General features: G+C 38.6%; 1 protein-coding gene across 17 annotated transcripts in view; it reads right to left on the bottom strand.

Moving 5' to 3' along the window:
* The window catches only part of KDM6A (lysine demethylase 6A), a 289,478-nt gene that overhangs the window by 21,214 nt on the left and 252,890 nt on the right, over window positions 1-15,374 (bottom strand). For 11 of the 17 annotated variants that reach the window (XM_038390659.2, XM_043506376.1, XM_038390670.2 and 8 more), the window contains 6 exons: window positions 10,480-10,609; window positions 8,944-9,049; window positions 7,914-8,119; window positions 6,367-6,525; window positions 5,555-5,619; window positions 5,397-5,471 (listed from right to left, as the gene is read on the bottom strand). In XM_038390659.2, coding sequence (XP_038246587.1) covers window positions 5,397-5,471; window positions 5,555-5,619; window positions 6,367-6,525; window positions 7,914-8,119; window positions 8,944-9,049; window positions 10,480-10,609 — 741 coding nt within the window. The remainder of the gene's footprint in view (window positions 1-5,396; window positions 5,472-5,554; window positions 5,620-6,366; window positions 6,526-7,913; window positions 8,120-8,943; window positions 9,050-10,479; window positions 10,610-15,374) is intronic. The other 6 variants (XM_038390697.2, XM_038390688.2, XM_043506379.1 and 3 more) reach the window with 1 other exon arrangement.

The raw sequence follows: 15,374 nt of genomic DNA, 5'->3' as shown, positions 1-15,374 counted from the left end.
TTCATCTATTTTCCTAAAGAAAGGTTGATTCTCAGCGGTTGGTATATTTGGTAATTCTTTTTGCTAACCAGGAGGATACATCATATCTATGCACATTTATTTAAGCAGTTATACTGCTTAACATTCACTTACTCAGATTTTTAGTTTTACGTTAAATGTCATTTACCATTTTCTATTTATTAGATTAAATTTTATTCATGATATTCCCTAAACTCCATTAGGATGGATACTGGTTAGTTAAATTAAAATGCAAAAAAGTATTTTTAAATATTATTAGTTACATGTAAATACTGTAAATGTTCTGAATACACAAAAAACAAAAGTCAGGTTTTCAAAATCATGTTTTGCATTTAAAACTAACCGATTTATTAAACAAAGGAAGTATTATCTGTAGTTAGGAAATTGAACTATTTGTTTCGTGTCACCATGTTCTTCAAGTTCTTTAGAACTAGCAGATCTCATCCTCTTAGACCTTAGGGTTTTTTTGGGCCTTGATCAGAAAAGAAAAAAAACCAAGCTTTCCTTCTTTGTTTAATGACAAGCTTGTTCAAAGTTAACTGAACTAGTTGAATAAACTCAAATTAAGAATATATATTTTCTGCATCTACAGAAGTGACTACTGCAGCACAAAGCTGGTTTAACTTCAACAAACTCTGGTTCCAGGTGCTTGGCCAGTGAATTTAACCAGTTCAGTTCCTTGACTTTCTTTAAAACTTTGGCAGCAAACACATATTGCTTGAATTTTTTATGTAAATTAAAATTATTTTAACAGATTACAGTAAATTTATTCCTTTAACATAGGCTGTCAATTTCAAATTTGATTTTAAATAGGTTTATTTTTTAAAAGAAAAATGTATTTAATTTAAACAAAACTGATTTTTATTGGTTTGTAGAGAAAGTGGGGCGTAGGAAGAGGATTTATGAGGAGATTGCATGAATCAGCACATAAAGAATGTCACACCATAGGTACAGAATGGAATAATCGTCAGATTAATTTAAAAATGGAGTGAAGGGCATAAAATAGTATATTATATAGAGAGATTTTAATTTAAAATCCCATAAAAAGCAACTTAATTTGGTTTACAACATTCAGGTTTTATAGTATTGGAGAGTTTCTGCCTGAATTTCAGCCTTAGCTCACCTCTAGCAGGAAATAAAAGCTAACCTGGACAGACCAGCCTTTAGTGCATTTAGAGTCCTCAATCTCTTCCATCAGCCCAACCACTGTTCTACCTTTCCATGCACAGTTCCTTCTCCCATCTTTTTTATATGCATATTTTGTTTTAGCCATTAAATACAATTTCCCATTTCAGTCTAGAGAAACACTCATGAAAGATGGTTAAAATGAAGAACAAATTAGTATTGGGAGTTCCTCATTCAAGTCAACACACAGCTGCAGTGCTATGCACTGTTCGCTTCTCATAGATCAAGAGGAAACCCAGAATTGTAAAAGGGCTTCTTTCCTCTTCTATGGAAAGAGTGCCCAGTCTCATTTTGTAATGAGGATAAAAAGAAGAAAGCAACTAGTTCTGCAGAATATATTCAGGAATTCAAAAGAAAAAAAAAAATCAGAAAGAAGTAATGTAAAAGACCAAGTGAACAGAACAACAGATTGTTAGTGGGAGACTGAGTCAAGAGCAGAAGGTTAAATTAAGATATTACTGAAAGGAAACACCAGAAGAATCAGACAAGTTGTCTGTATCAAATCTGAAGTCACTCTGGACAAGAGTTGGGGACTAAGCTGAGAGACAAAAGAGTCAAGCATTCAGTCAGGGAACATTCATAGGGGAGAGCATGACACAAAGATAGTATCATAGCCAAACCTTGTGGGATTAAAATAAACCTTACTGAATTAGCTTTAATACTTTGGGGTCCACAGGTTAAAATGTAGTTGTGTATGTATTGTTGTAGAATTGTATGCAACTCCTTCAGAAGGAGGGGGAAGCTAAAGTAATTCCTTTGCTTATCAGCTCTTTGAAGCCATGCCCTGCAGAGGATGGTATATACTAGTTCAAACTGGATTCCCCAGGGCCCAACAGAAAAAGATTTTTGAATAAATAGCCTAGTTTTAAACAGACTCAGGCCTTCTTCCTGATCCAGCAGACGGCCAGGAACCTTGATCCACAGAGTGCTCCAATCCTTACGGAAGGGTTGGAAGGACTATACCTGCTGAGGCACCATAAAACTCTGTGCTTGTTCTGAACTGAAGCACAAGGAAACCCCTCAAATGGGGTACTGAAGGACTGCTCCTGCCAGAGCCCACATTGGGGTTGGCGTGATTTCTGTTAAGCTTAGTAGCATGTGTGTAGGTTCTTTTATTTTTTAATGTTTTCCCTCTAGTGCTTTTACTTTAAGAATAAAATTGGCTTGCAGAAAAATTGCTGTGTGGCAGCTATGAGTCACACTGTTAACCGTCTCTAAAGAGCAAGTAAGCAGGCCTGCTTGGGCAGTCTGTCTTAGCTGGGAACACCACAGTGAAGGCAGAGGAAACTGTTCAGAGCGGGGATACCCTGGTTAGAAGAGAATGAGACGTGTCTCTCTGTGCAAGAGAAGTGACAGTTAGGGAAGCTGGAAGCCTGAGAGTGGGAGCCTTTGTTCTATCATAGAGGGGGAATACAGGTGCAGTTGCCCTGAACTGTGACAGAAAGAACTAGAGGGTCTATACTTAATGGTTACCTGGAGAAAAAGAATATAGGACAATCCAAACTGAATGGCCTTCAAAGAGGAAAAAGAGCAAGAAGAGAAGCCCAACACCATTGCTATAGTCTACACATCCAAGATGCAGGATCTAAATGTGAAGCTATTGAAGGTGAGAACATGACAGATGCTAACATCAGAAAAAAGCTACCTTTTAGAGCAGGGGTGACGAACTTTTTGGCCCGAGAGCCACATCAGGGTGGGAAAATTGCATGCAGGGCCACGAATGCAGGGCTGGGGCAGGGGGCTGAAGTGTGGGAGGGGGTGCGGTGTCCAGGAAGGGACTCAGGGCAAGGGTTTGGGGCAGAGGAAGGGTGCAGGGTGTACGAGGGGGTTCAGGGCAGGAGGTTGGGGTGCAGGAGTGGTGCAGCAGAGGGCTCAGGGCAGGGGGTTGGAGTACAGAAGGGGGTTGGAGTGTGGCAGGGGGCTCGGAACAGGGAGTTGGAGTGTGGGGTCCAGGAAAGATTCAGGGTATGAGCTCTGGCCTGGCACCGCTTACCTGGAGTGGTTCCAGGGTAGCAGCGGCACACAGTGGGGCCAGGGCAGGCTCCCTGCCTGCCTGCCCTTGCCACGCGCCACTCCGGGAAGTGGCCGGCACAGGGCTCCAGGTACTGCTCTTGCCTGTGGGTACGTCCCAGTTCCTGGCCAATGGGAGCTTCGGAGGAGGTACCCCAGGCAAAGGCAGCGCGCTGAGCCCTCTGCTTCCTCCCCCCAGGGACCGTAGGGAGGTGGTGCCAACTGCTTCTGGGAGCAGTGCGGGGCCCACGCTGCTCCTGGGATTGCAATCCCGTGGGCCAGATCCAAAGCCCTGAGGGGCCAGATCTGGCCCTCAGGCCGTAGTTTGCCCACCCCTGTTTTAGAGTATAAAAAGATAGAGGCATGGGAAGAGGCAAGCCTTGGATCAGGATGAATTTCCAGGAGAGAAGCAATTCCAGTGGAAGTAGGACGGAGGAATGAAGAAAAGGTGGCATACAGGAGATGGGAATAGGGATGCAAGAGTAGAGCCCAAGGGGTGAACATTAAGCTTATGAGAGAAAATGGGAGGATATGATGAAGGGCATGAAGGGTGGATACATCACACACAAACCTATGTTTAAAAAACATTAAGGTTGCAAAATCAAGCTCTCAGAAGTTAGGAAATGTTGAACGAGACAGAGTCCTGCGGAAACAACATGATGTGATCATGATATACTGTCTTTGTACATATGCACAGGGGGACCATGTTTGCTAACTTATGAGTTCATGACCCTGCAATCTAAATAATGTTCTTTTAATATGTTTTGTGCATGTAGTTTTCTAGGTTTATAAAGAAGTACACATAAAAAAAATCCATCATATGGCACTGTACTGACACTCATGTGGTTAATCAGTATGGTTGGAACTTTTAGATCCACTATACAGACCTCTGCCACTTGGACTAATGGAGTAACTGATGGGCAACAGTGTTATCCTCTGTTGGGGGATGAGATACTTTGCCAATGGGTTTGACAGATATTTGCTGGCAGCAGAGGAATGGCGAGACTCAGGGATCTCGGGTTCTATTCCAGGCTCTGGAGAGGAGTATGCTTTGGTGCACACAGAATCTTTTGCCCATTTCCCCAAAGTTTGACTCCTCCTATCCTGTTCCCTCCATCCTGCACCGTCTCAGTTCAGCCTCTTCTATATCCCTGGTTCCTTGTCCCAGTCCCAGGGCAGGTCTATACTACGGGGCTAAGTTGACCCAAGTTACACAAATCCAGCTACGTGAATAATGTAGCTGGAGTCAACGTATGTTAGGGCGACTTATTTTGGTGTCTACATCGTGCTGGGTCGACAGGAGAAACTCTCCCGTTGACTTACCTTACACTTCTCATTCTAGTAGAGTACCGGAGTCAACAGGAGAGCGAACGGTGGTCGATTTAGCGGTTCTTCACTAGATCCGCTAAATCGACCCCCAGTAGATCGATCACCACATGTCGATCCCCCGGAAGTGGAGACGAGCCCCCAGTCTCCAAACCTCAAGACTTCTCATTTCAGTCCCAGTCCCCTTTCCCAGGGGATACTAATCTCTCTCTCTAGGCTCACTAGCTGAGTACCAATCAGCATTATACTAAAAGCCAATGGAAGCAAATTACATTCTTTTCTCTTGAAATGTGTGCATAGTCTCTTAAAATACAAGCCTCCCATCAGAACTCTTTGCTAAGAAAGGAGAGTTAGGAGAGAAGATGAAGTCTTTTGGAAGTGCATTTTTAAAGTCTTAATGTATACTGTGTGAAATCCTTGGGAACAAACAAGATGAGAGAACAACAGACTGGTGTTTACTTTTATACACAGAATGACACAGACTAGGAGATATGTAAAGGGATGTTTTGTATGGGAAGGGTGTGGGCTGGTGCTGTACACGCGGTTTGTCTTCTAAAGTTTATTTTCCTCTCAATTATGCTACCGGGAAGCCTCGAGCCTTATGATAAAATCCTAACTTTCCTTCAAGCTCTATGAAAAACATGCAGCTCAACCTTTAAAAACAACTTCAGTCTCACATCATGAATTTGTTTCTGTTTGTTATAGAACTTTTGCAACTGGCATCTACCTGCCTCAAAGCACCAAGAATTTAACTGTATAAATAAAATAGGAAACTCTCTAGATAAATAATAAAGGTGGGCATGTTGGCTCAACTTTGTTTATAACTATAAAAAATGACAAATTGCAGGGAGACTCACTTTTTGTCGTCTGATAGATCAATGTTGGTCCCAAATTTGATTGTTTTGAAAGGTCCTCTTCTTCTCCTACCAGAGCTGTAAAAATTATGAAAACATATGAAGTATATCCTTTGGAACAGAAACTACAGAAGTAGTTATACTATTTATACCTAACTCACTTATCAGAAGATGTGGATTCATTATCTGAGTGGTCCTTGTGGTGACTCTTTTTCTCATTTTCCTCCTACAAAACAAAAACATGACATTTCCTATCACTTTATCATATAGTATTAATAGATTTAATCTCAAACCAAATAAAATATGAAATCCTTTGCATCTATAATTTTTATATGGACAATTTTTAGAGATGATCCAGAGGTTGCTTTGAAGATTAGAGGGAAATTGCGGATAAGAATGAGATAGGAATAGTGTTTTTGTTGACTTCCATAGAAGACGAAAAGGAACATTGTGTTATGAATATCATTTTAACATGTACATTTTACATTTCTTTGCTACTAATAACTTGTTAAGAGAGAGAAAAAATCTGATTTGAAAATACTGCAGTCATCTATGCAATTTTTTTCATGCAAAAGTTAATGACAATAGAGGCTTTCCGGCTGACCTCTTGTAACATGCCAGTTCATATGCATTATCAAACGTTCGCTGCTCTGGAAGCCTATATGCATTCTTTTCCTTCTATTTCTTAAAGTTTTGATACAGCTACACTCTGACAAACTTAAGAGTTGAGAACGTTAACATATTAGCTCTATATTTTAAAATTTATTGAAAGCAAATTATGCACACACTTTTACATTCGCTCCCCTTCTTCCCTACTGACAGAAATATTAGTTTGGCCCAGCACCCCATCTCAAATACTTTGCATATTTCTAGATTCTTCCTCTGACAATAACCAGGGCTCCAGCCACACACCTCCCCAACCCCAGTCTCTGGGTAAGGTTCTGCCCCATCCTCTGACCCCTTTCTAGCTTACCTTATGGCCCTGAGAACCAGTGGGGCTTAAGGCTTCTGGCAGCCCCCACCTTCCAACAGCGTTGGAATGATCTGGAAGAATACAATCCTCGCTCACTTCCCCAAACAGCAGCCGGAAATCTTCAGTGGATATCCCATTTCCCCAATCACCATTGCAGATCTAGAAAAATCCCATTTGTGTCCCTGATCAGCCCAGTCCAGGTGCCATCAAAATCCCCCAATGTACCCCCTCCAGAATGTCCTTGATTCCTTCTCCTGCTTCTCTCACAGCCCATGATTAGTCCTCTCCACTTTCTTGCAACTACAAATCCAGACTTGGATCTCCTACCACATATTATTGCTTCTAATTCATCAGTGCTAGAACTAGGGATGCTACCGTACCCCCTGGCTTGAAGTGGTTTCCATCATATACAGCATTTACAGTTTAGTTCAATAGCTCCCAGCACTCCCACTATTTAAACTGTTCCAACACCCTGGTCTAATCTGCTCACAAAGTTCTTGTTTCTCCTGTCTGCAATGCAAGTTCTAACTTAAAAGTTCTCCTGTCCTTGTCATCTCACCCAGCCCACCACCACTTCCCTTGTGATTAAAGTGAAAATACCAGCCCTCGTCCCTATGTTACTGCTGCTTCCCAACCTCTTCTAAGATAGAGCTGGTCAGAAATACCTTGCACTCTTTCCTCTATTTAGCTTAGTATTTTCATGTATCTAGGATCACAACTGTGTGGAGTTTTCAGGAGTTCCCAAGTTAATTCCAAGGATGTACTCACCACTAGAATTTGGGGCCACAAAAACTAGAAAACCATTTTTTTTTAAATAATTAGATAATGTTAGCAAAAAATGTATTTTAAAAACATGAACACTTCACTTTATGTATTGAAACGATGCTTTTATAAAAGAAAATATTAATTTTAGAACCTGAGGCATTCCCAAATATAGGGGCAATTACATAATAACAAACACAGAATGCCATTACATAATATCAGCTATGGAAAGCATTAACAGACATTTCTGAAACTATAACATTATTTCTACTGTATCAAATACTTGAGTTGAAGGAAAACAGTGCGTGTGGGCTTCTAAAAAGCAGCACAAACATCATATCACCATACTCTGAATAAAGAAATTTTATTTCAAAGTACTTTTCAGTTGGAAATTGAGAAATAGTCTGTAAAAATACTTTGTAAAGTTTTAAATGCATTTTTAAAGTTCTCAACAATTTTTAAATCTGAGTTTACATACTACTATATCTCAATTTAAGTTAACAGTTTTAAATGTATGTGAAAGTGATAACTAATAGTCTTACACTGAAGAAACTAAAGGTGTTTGTGCGGAACACCTTATAGTCTACTTGCCCATCCATTCACAGGGAATTTATGTGCTTAGTTGTGCCTTTAGCATTAATGGGAATCCCCTTCTTCCCAATACCAACTGATGGAAAGGACTCCTTAAAACATGATCATATGATTTTTTTTTTTTTTTTTTTTGGAAGTTACAAGTTGGTTGCAGAATTACTGTGTTCTTTATAAAATAGTTAAGATGTACTTACCCTTAATGACTCCTGGAATGAGGAGGCTTGGTACTGTGCATATTTAGCTATTGTAGTATGAGATCTACTGCTTTCGCAACGCCAGATTTTCTTTGTTCCAGTGGGGTCCCAGTTTTCATCTGCTGGTTGAAGTAATTGTGTCCTCACTTCTACTATGTGTTCATTATTTGCTTCTACTAATGTTTTAGTAGAGAAGAGTCCTAGATCTAAAGAACATTAATACAGTTCATAATAATACTGCAGTATAATGAAAAGGTTAAATTATACATTGGGAAGGTAGCGATTAATATATTTAAAGAAAGTAAAAGGTATATATCGAAGCACAACATTTGATATTTTACGTGAAAAGGAAATGTGTAATTTCTCAGATATAATAAACACAATTCAGTTTATTTAGGTTTCACATTAAATATTCATATAGTAAAAAGCCTTCCCCACACAGGATTGTAAAAGCCCAGAAGAGACTACACTGCCTAAAAATGTCCTTCTCAGAAAAGGACATATGTATTATTAGATTAAGTAAATATTTAGTAGCAGATATGACTAAATCTACTATTTCTGAAAACATGTATTCTGGACAAATCCTGGCCTCTACAAAAAATACTTCTATTAATAGTAAGCATACTGAAAAAGTACAAAAATTTTAATCCATAGATCTCAAAATGCTTTACCAGTGCAGGTGAATTATTATCCTCCATTTTACAGATGGGAAAACTAAGGCAGAAAACAATGTGGGCCAAGAGGTTCAAAGATAGAAGCCTCATGTTAGGTTTTGAAACAGATGGTTAGGCACCTGCTTGACTAAAGTCAATGGGAGCTGTTGTTCTTTTAAACTATCACAGAAATACTGCTTAGTTTGCAGACTACATATTACCCTAATTCCTTGTTATACAAACATGAATATATTAAGGAAATAAAACTGACTTTTGTGAACACTTCAAAGATTTCCCCAAACTTCCCTACATACATACATTCCTTTAGAAAGAAAAGTCTACCCTATGCTTTGCTTTTTTGTATAAAACAAACTTACCTAATTTAAGAGCTCCAGCAAGGCCACGTATTACAGTAACAGGATTGTTTGGATTTGTACAAAATTGATGTAAAGGTGGAAAGAAAGCATCACGTTTATTTTCCAACTGCGAATTACAAAGGATTATTAGGTCTCAGGGGAAGTCAGACTTTTCATTAGTAAAATAACAAATAATAAAACAGGAGGAGGTCAGGAATGCTATCCATTTTCATGCACTCCAGTGAATTAGCAGTTATATCTCACAACATTTTCTCATTAAATACTGGTTTCACTCCTTTTGAAATTAAATTACTTATTATAATTTACTCCCTTGTAGAAATTCTATCCAGACCGCTTTGGTGCAAGGTTTTTCTAAGCTCAGCTTCGCTGCAGTTTATTTCTGTATTGACAAAAGATCCAAAAATCTAGCAATATGTATTCTCTACAGCATCCCTTCAGTATTTTTACCTCAGCAGAGCTCCTAACTTAATTTCTTGTTCCTCCCCAAAGAACATATATATTACAGAAATTAGTTATTTTAATAACTAAGATTCACAGAATTATTTTTGTCCTCTACTGTACAATCTCCAAATCTATCAAATTCTTTTTTAGAATAAGACAATACTGTTTTGTTAGACTATTTTCAAAAGTTGTAAGATAATCCTTTAAATAATGTTAAAAGGAAACTGCCTAACTAAAACAGAATTGTCATTTACATTGTCTCTACCATTAAGTAGAACAATTGATTTTAGTCAGTTTTTTAAAAAATGCTTAATTACTATATTTTTAGTTGCATCTAATTTTGCTCTTGTTGCCAATCTTTCAACATTTTGCCTCTAGGGGTCAGTATAGGTTAAGTCTCCAGAGCAAATGTTAATTTCACTGTGTGGATAGAAACTATAGAGATGCTGTACGAGTCTAAGTAGCTCCTCCATGACCAAGGAACTTTACACAAAATTTGGGACATTGCTCGATTCTGATGTCAGAATATACTGCCATCCCAGAAAGTAGGCATGAGTAAGGGAAATCTCTCATGAAAGCTTTTTACACCTCAGGTTCTTCCTTATATTAACCTTTTGCTATAATATTGTTATTACAACTTTAATTGATTTTCTTTGCTGTATTTTGATATTGACAGGAGAATTCCATTTAGTTATCTGCTCATATAAACATTTGAGTAATCCTATGGAAATGCATCTTAAAATATTTTATAAATCCATTTGAATTATTACTGAGAGTTGTGTCTCATAAATTGTCCAACTTTTTAAATCAGTCCTTGAAGTACTAAAATTTAAAAAGCATTCCTAATGTGTTTTCATTTCAATTTAGCAATCACACTGGAATTCTCCGTTTGAATCACTTACAATATTTTTCTTTTTAAATATACCACAAGATTCTCTTTGGGGTCAAAATTCTGCCTTTTCACATGTTGCACCCCTGTAGGTAAAATTTAGCTGAATAAGATACTTGGTTTCAATACATATCTAAATTAAAAAGCTAAGTATATAGTTACAAAAAGCCCTAACCTTTTATTCCTACCAGTCGGTTGATACTTACATAAATACTAGGTGTAGGTGGATTCAACTTGTCCTTTGGCAAGGGAGGGTATGGTGGAGGCGGTGGTCGTGGAGGTGGACATTTATCCAATAAAATGCTACTGTTAGATAAGCCATTTTTACCCAGATTCCTAAAAAGGAAAGAGAGCTGTCTGTGTGAACATTTGATTAAAAATATTACAAGTATATTTACTGAATATGGGCTAGTTACACATTGTGCACAACAGAAAATATTATTGATGTACAAGGGTAAACCATAATTATGGGCTAAGTGGATCCTCCAGCACATATCTTAATCAAGGATTCTCATTTAGTAAGATGATACTATTTTAAATTATTCCCACTATTCCCCTCTCCCCAAATTTACAAAAACACCCCCATTAGTTAAAAATATAACTAATCTCAAAAGAAAGAAAATAATCTAAATTATAATTTAACATAGCAAATAGTTTTTAACTTGAAGTACAGTAGAACCTTATTAATTGGCACTGACTACCAGGTGATCCATTCATAGCAGTGAGGAACAAAAAATATTTTTCAGATCAAGTCTATCTGATAACAGAGGACATAGCATTATTAAATTGGTAATACCCAGAATCTTTCACAGATTTTCATACAAAAGGCTGTTACGTCACAAACTGCAAATTTGCAAATCACCGAGTAAGAACACACGATTAAAAAACTACCCATGCAGTAAAGTACTTTATTCATTTATTTTGACAAGTTTAATTTAATACTTGTACTTCACTGTGTACTAGCATATACATATTGTAGAATAATTTGTTAAAGTCACTCTGCAGCACTCAACTTCTAAATCTTTCTTGTGAAGCACAGTAAGACTAAATTATTACGCTTGAAGATTAGTGAAGTGAGAATTAACGTATACTGCATTTTTTTTTGGTCTAGGAGTGGGACTATACAGTTACTCTGAGAACAAAAGAACAAAATTAATAATCTTTTCCCCCCCAAACAAATGACATTTTATATGCATATAAAAATATGGGATTTATGTGACACAGTAGCATCTTAAATCCTTTAGTCTTATCTAACCTGCAAGGATAAATGTACAAAACATGATTTATTTTAAAAGAAGAGTGTGATGCCAAGAGGACTTACTTGGGATATTGAAATAGTCTCGATATCTAATAGATACGGCCCTATTTCAGACTAAAAAATAGTCACAAAATATTTCCCAACAAATGATCAATACAAATAACCCTCTGTCACACACACTATCATTCAACACAAGAGTACAAATAAGAACTCTGAGAAAGGGCATCATCAAAATTCATCATGTTGTATTCTAACTCTGATGTATGAAAAGTTACACATGTAGCTCAGCATAAGCGGTAAGTATATGTGATGAAATATTAGTGAATACCAGTCATTGTACTGCATGTATTTTACTTGCTAAACTAATCTGATACTAAATCAGTTTCTGATGTAGTAAATTCAGATATTAATTGGAATGACTGCAGAACAGTGGAATCAAACCCAAACAAAATGACCCTTCACTGATTCAATGCAGTGTTTGAAATTTTCTACTCCTAAAGAGAAGAAATTCAAAATTATTACTCCTACAGCTACTATAATTTTGCTTCCCAAAGCACATATAGTTCTGCAGTTGGTATTATTACGTATTATTATTTGTAATGTGATATATCAACTAGGAGCTCAGTCAGGAACCAGGACCCCACTGTGCTAAGTGCCATACAAACACAGAAGAAAAAGACAGTCCTTGCCTCAAAGAGCTTATATACGGTACAAATTTTAATGCCTTAATGTATCATGTTCACTTTGCCTATTATAGTTGCTGCACAAGGCCCTGACTTGGCACAGCACTTACGCATGTGCTTAAATCCATCAGAAAAGCATGTGCTTAAATGTGTTGCTCAATCAGGGCTTAAAATATCGAACAATGTTGCAGTTGTACTTCACTGTTGCATAGTGAAATATACCCACCAAGTTACACTTATAGCTGGGTGGTAGTTGAACTGGACAGCTGTCACTCAAGAGGTGAATAGGGTGGGAAGGGGTTATGCAGCCAGAAGGTGGGTTGGACTATTGTTAGTGTAGGGTGATCAGATGTCCCGATTTTAAAGGGGCAATCCTGATTTTTGTGTCTTTTTCTAATATAGGCTCCTATTACTCCCCATCCCCTGTTCCAATTTATCACATTTGCTGTCTGGTCACCCTATGTTAGTGGGATGTTCACACATGTCAATTTACAATCTTTTGATCACAAATTGATGGGTGCCTGCTTTAGGATTGCAATCCCAAGCATATAATGTGCTCTTAAGAGCTGGTGACATGCTAAACTGGACACTTCCTTGGTACCAAACACATGCATCTATTTCAGGGGTTCTCAAACGTCACTGCACCATGACCCCCTTCTGACAACAAAAATTATTACAAGACCCCAGGAGGGGGTCCAAAGCTGAAACTTGAGCCCTACTGCCCTGGGTGGGCGGCCTAAGCCAAAGCCCAAGGGCTTCAGCCCTGGGTTGGGGAAATGTAGCCTGAGCCCTGCCACCCAAGGCTGAAGCCACTCTTGGGCTCTGGTCCCAGGCCCCAGCAAGTCTAATGTCATTAAAACAGGATCCCGACTCACTTCGGGTCCCAACGCACTGAGAACCGCTGATTTATTTGTAAGCAAGATAGATCTTGAATGGTTAAGATTAAAATTGAGCAGTCTTAAAAACACATAGGTGTATATTCTATTTCACTGTGCAATGCCCCAATACACTCATATGCAAACTGAAGAGACATTAAAAGTTCAGTATAAATGAAGGAACATTTTGTTATTTCTAATCACCTGTCTTCAAACACCTGAAATAAATTTGGTCTTTGTTGTATGTTAAGTTAATGGTAAGTTTTGATAAATTATTTTAATTATACAAACACTTCGTACCATGTGATTTCCCCCCTAAATTATGAAAATACCTTCTTCACATCTGGATATTAAAAATAGATGACTAGATTTTCTTCAAATCTTACAAAATAGAAAATTACTCATTTGTTTGAGCAGAGAACGAACATTAAAAATTTCTATGGGAACAAAGAAATCAGGGAATGAACAAACAGTTCATCATGTTTCGTATTCTGTGTCTAACAGTGGTCCATGCCATTTGCTTCAGAGGAAAGTGCAGTAAACCTCACAACTATTCAACAACCTGTTTATAAGGGAATTTTCTTCCTAACCCCACAGATATTTCCTGATCATTATATCCCTTAATAAAAAAACCCTATAATTGTGGATGGTGCCATTATGCAAATACATTTCTAGTCCTTTTAAAAATCCTATTAAGCTCTTGACCTCAATAACATAAGGTGGCTGAGAGTTTCACAGGTTTCTTATACATTGTGTAAAAGTAGCATTTCATTTTTTAAATCAGTGTTAAATGCATCTTTCAATCTCACTAGGTATCACCTTGTTCTTGTGTTACCTGAGTTAATTATTATTCACATACCTATATCATGTTGCCACTTATTCCCCTTTCCAAACTTAACAGTTCTCTTTTCAATCTCTCCTCAGATGAAACTTTTCATGCCTCTTTTTTTTTTTTTTTTTTTTGCACCCATCTCTGGACTCCTAGCTTTCCTATACTTCTTTGAGAGCCAAACTGAACCTTTAGCCCAGATGAGGGCATACTATCACTATGCAAGGATACAACATTTTCCATCCCATTCTTTACACCTCTGTAGTGGTGCCCCTTATGTCTTTCCATGACTCAGTTTCCATGTTAGTTGATAGTCTACCTTCTCAGAGATTGGGTTGTTCAGCACTCAAGCTAAACCAAAAACTTTTCCCCTTCCAGGTTACACAAAGTCCAAATGAAACAAGAGTCCAAATATAAAACCTTCACCTAGTCCCTCTCGCTAGGCCACAGCTATCCCCCAAAGGGTATGTCCGAACTTTTCCCCTGGGTGCAAGATTACCAAATTAGTCTTTCACTCCTTGACTGCAGGGATCCTTTATTCTTTAGTTGGCAGAGCCATCCTCTCTTACTGAATACACCACCTGCAGACTGCACTACTGAGGCAGAGGAACTCATGCCCTCTATCTACCACAGGCTCCAACTTAGCGGCCCTAAACAATGAAGTAGCTGTCCACTCCAGCCTCAACTCCTCTTTCACTCCTCCTCCTAAAGTTACTTCCTATATTTGCTTGTCTGCAACTTTCTCTTTACCCCTTTTCCAGTCTTCTGTGATGGGGTTGGTTTCCCACACCAAACCTGAGAGAGTTGAATTAGGCCAGACAGGCCCAATCAGCCAATTAAGCAGCAAATAGGGGTGATTTAGGCTGTGTAGAGACTGCTAGTTAGAAGGAAGCTCACCTGTGAGGGAACAGGCAGGGCTTCTATAAAGCCAGGAGGAAACCTGCAGTCTCTCTCTCTCTCTGAGGCAAGGGAAAAGGAATGGGTGATGGGAACCCCTGAGGAAAGGGGTATTATGCTAAGAGGAAGGGTTTACCTAGTAGGTCAAGAGATAGCGGTCTGACTAGGAAGGGTGGAGAATGAAAAGCTTGGAGAAGCATGGCAGAAAGTAGTCCAGGTGTGAAAGCAGTAAGGCAGATGTTGCTGTAGGCCTTACTTGATTGCTGTAACTGGAACTCAGAATAGAATGTAGGCCTGGATTCCCATACCATCTGCTGTAGAGTGTTATTGCTGGGGCAGCGAGTAGGAAGATTGATGGAATCACTGCACAAGTGACATAATCAGGGCAGGGGGCCTGAGGATGGCCTGACAATGCTGGTGCAGAAGGACTTTGAAAGACTCCTCTGGATGGGGAAATCACAGTGGGACCTGACCAGAGGACTGAATCACAAAGCAGTCATGCTGCAACTCCGTGAACAAGAGGAAAATTGCAAAAGGCAGAGGAGAAGAAAGGAGGCAC

The sequence above is a fragment of the Dermochelys coriacea genome, chromosome 1 (genome assembly GCF_009764565.3).
Source record: "Dermochelys coriacea isolate rDerCor1 chromosome 1, rDerCor1.pri.v4, whole genome shotgun sequence".
NCBI classification, from domain to species: Eukaryota; Metazoa; Chordata; order Testudines; family Dermochelyidae; genus Dermochelys; species Dermochelys coriacea.
The sequence above is the reverse complement of the archived record's forward strand: the minus strand, read 5'-3'. Positions and strand labels throughout refer to the sequence as shown.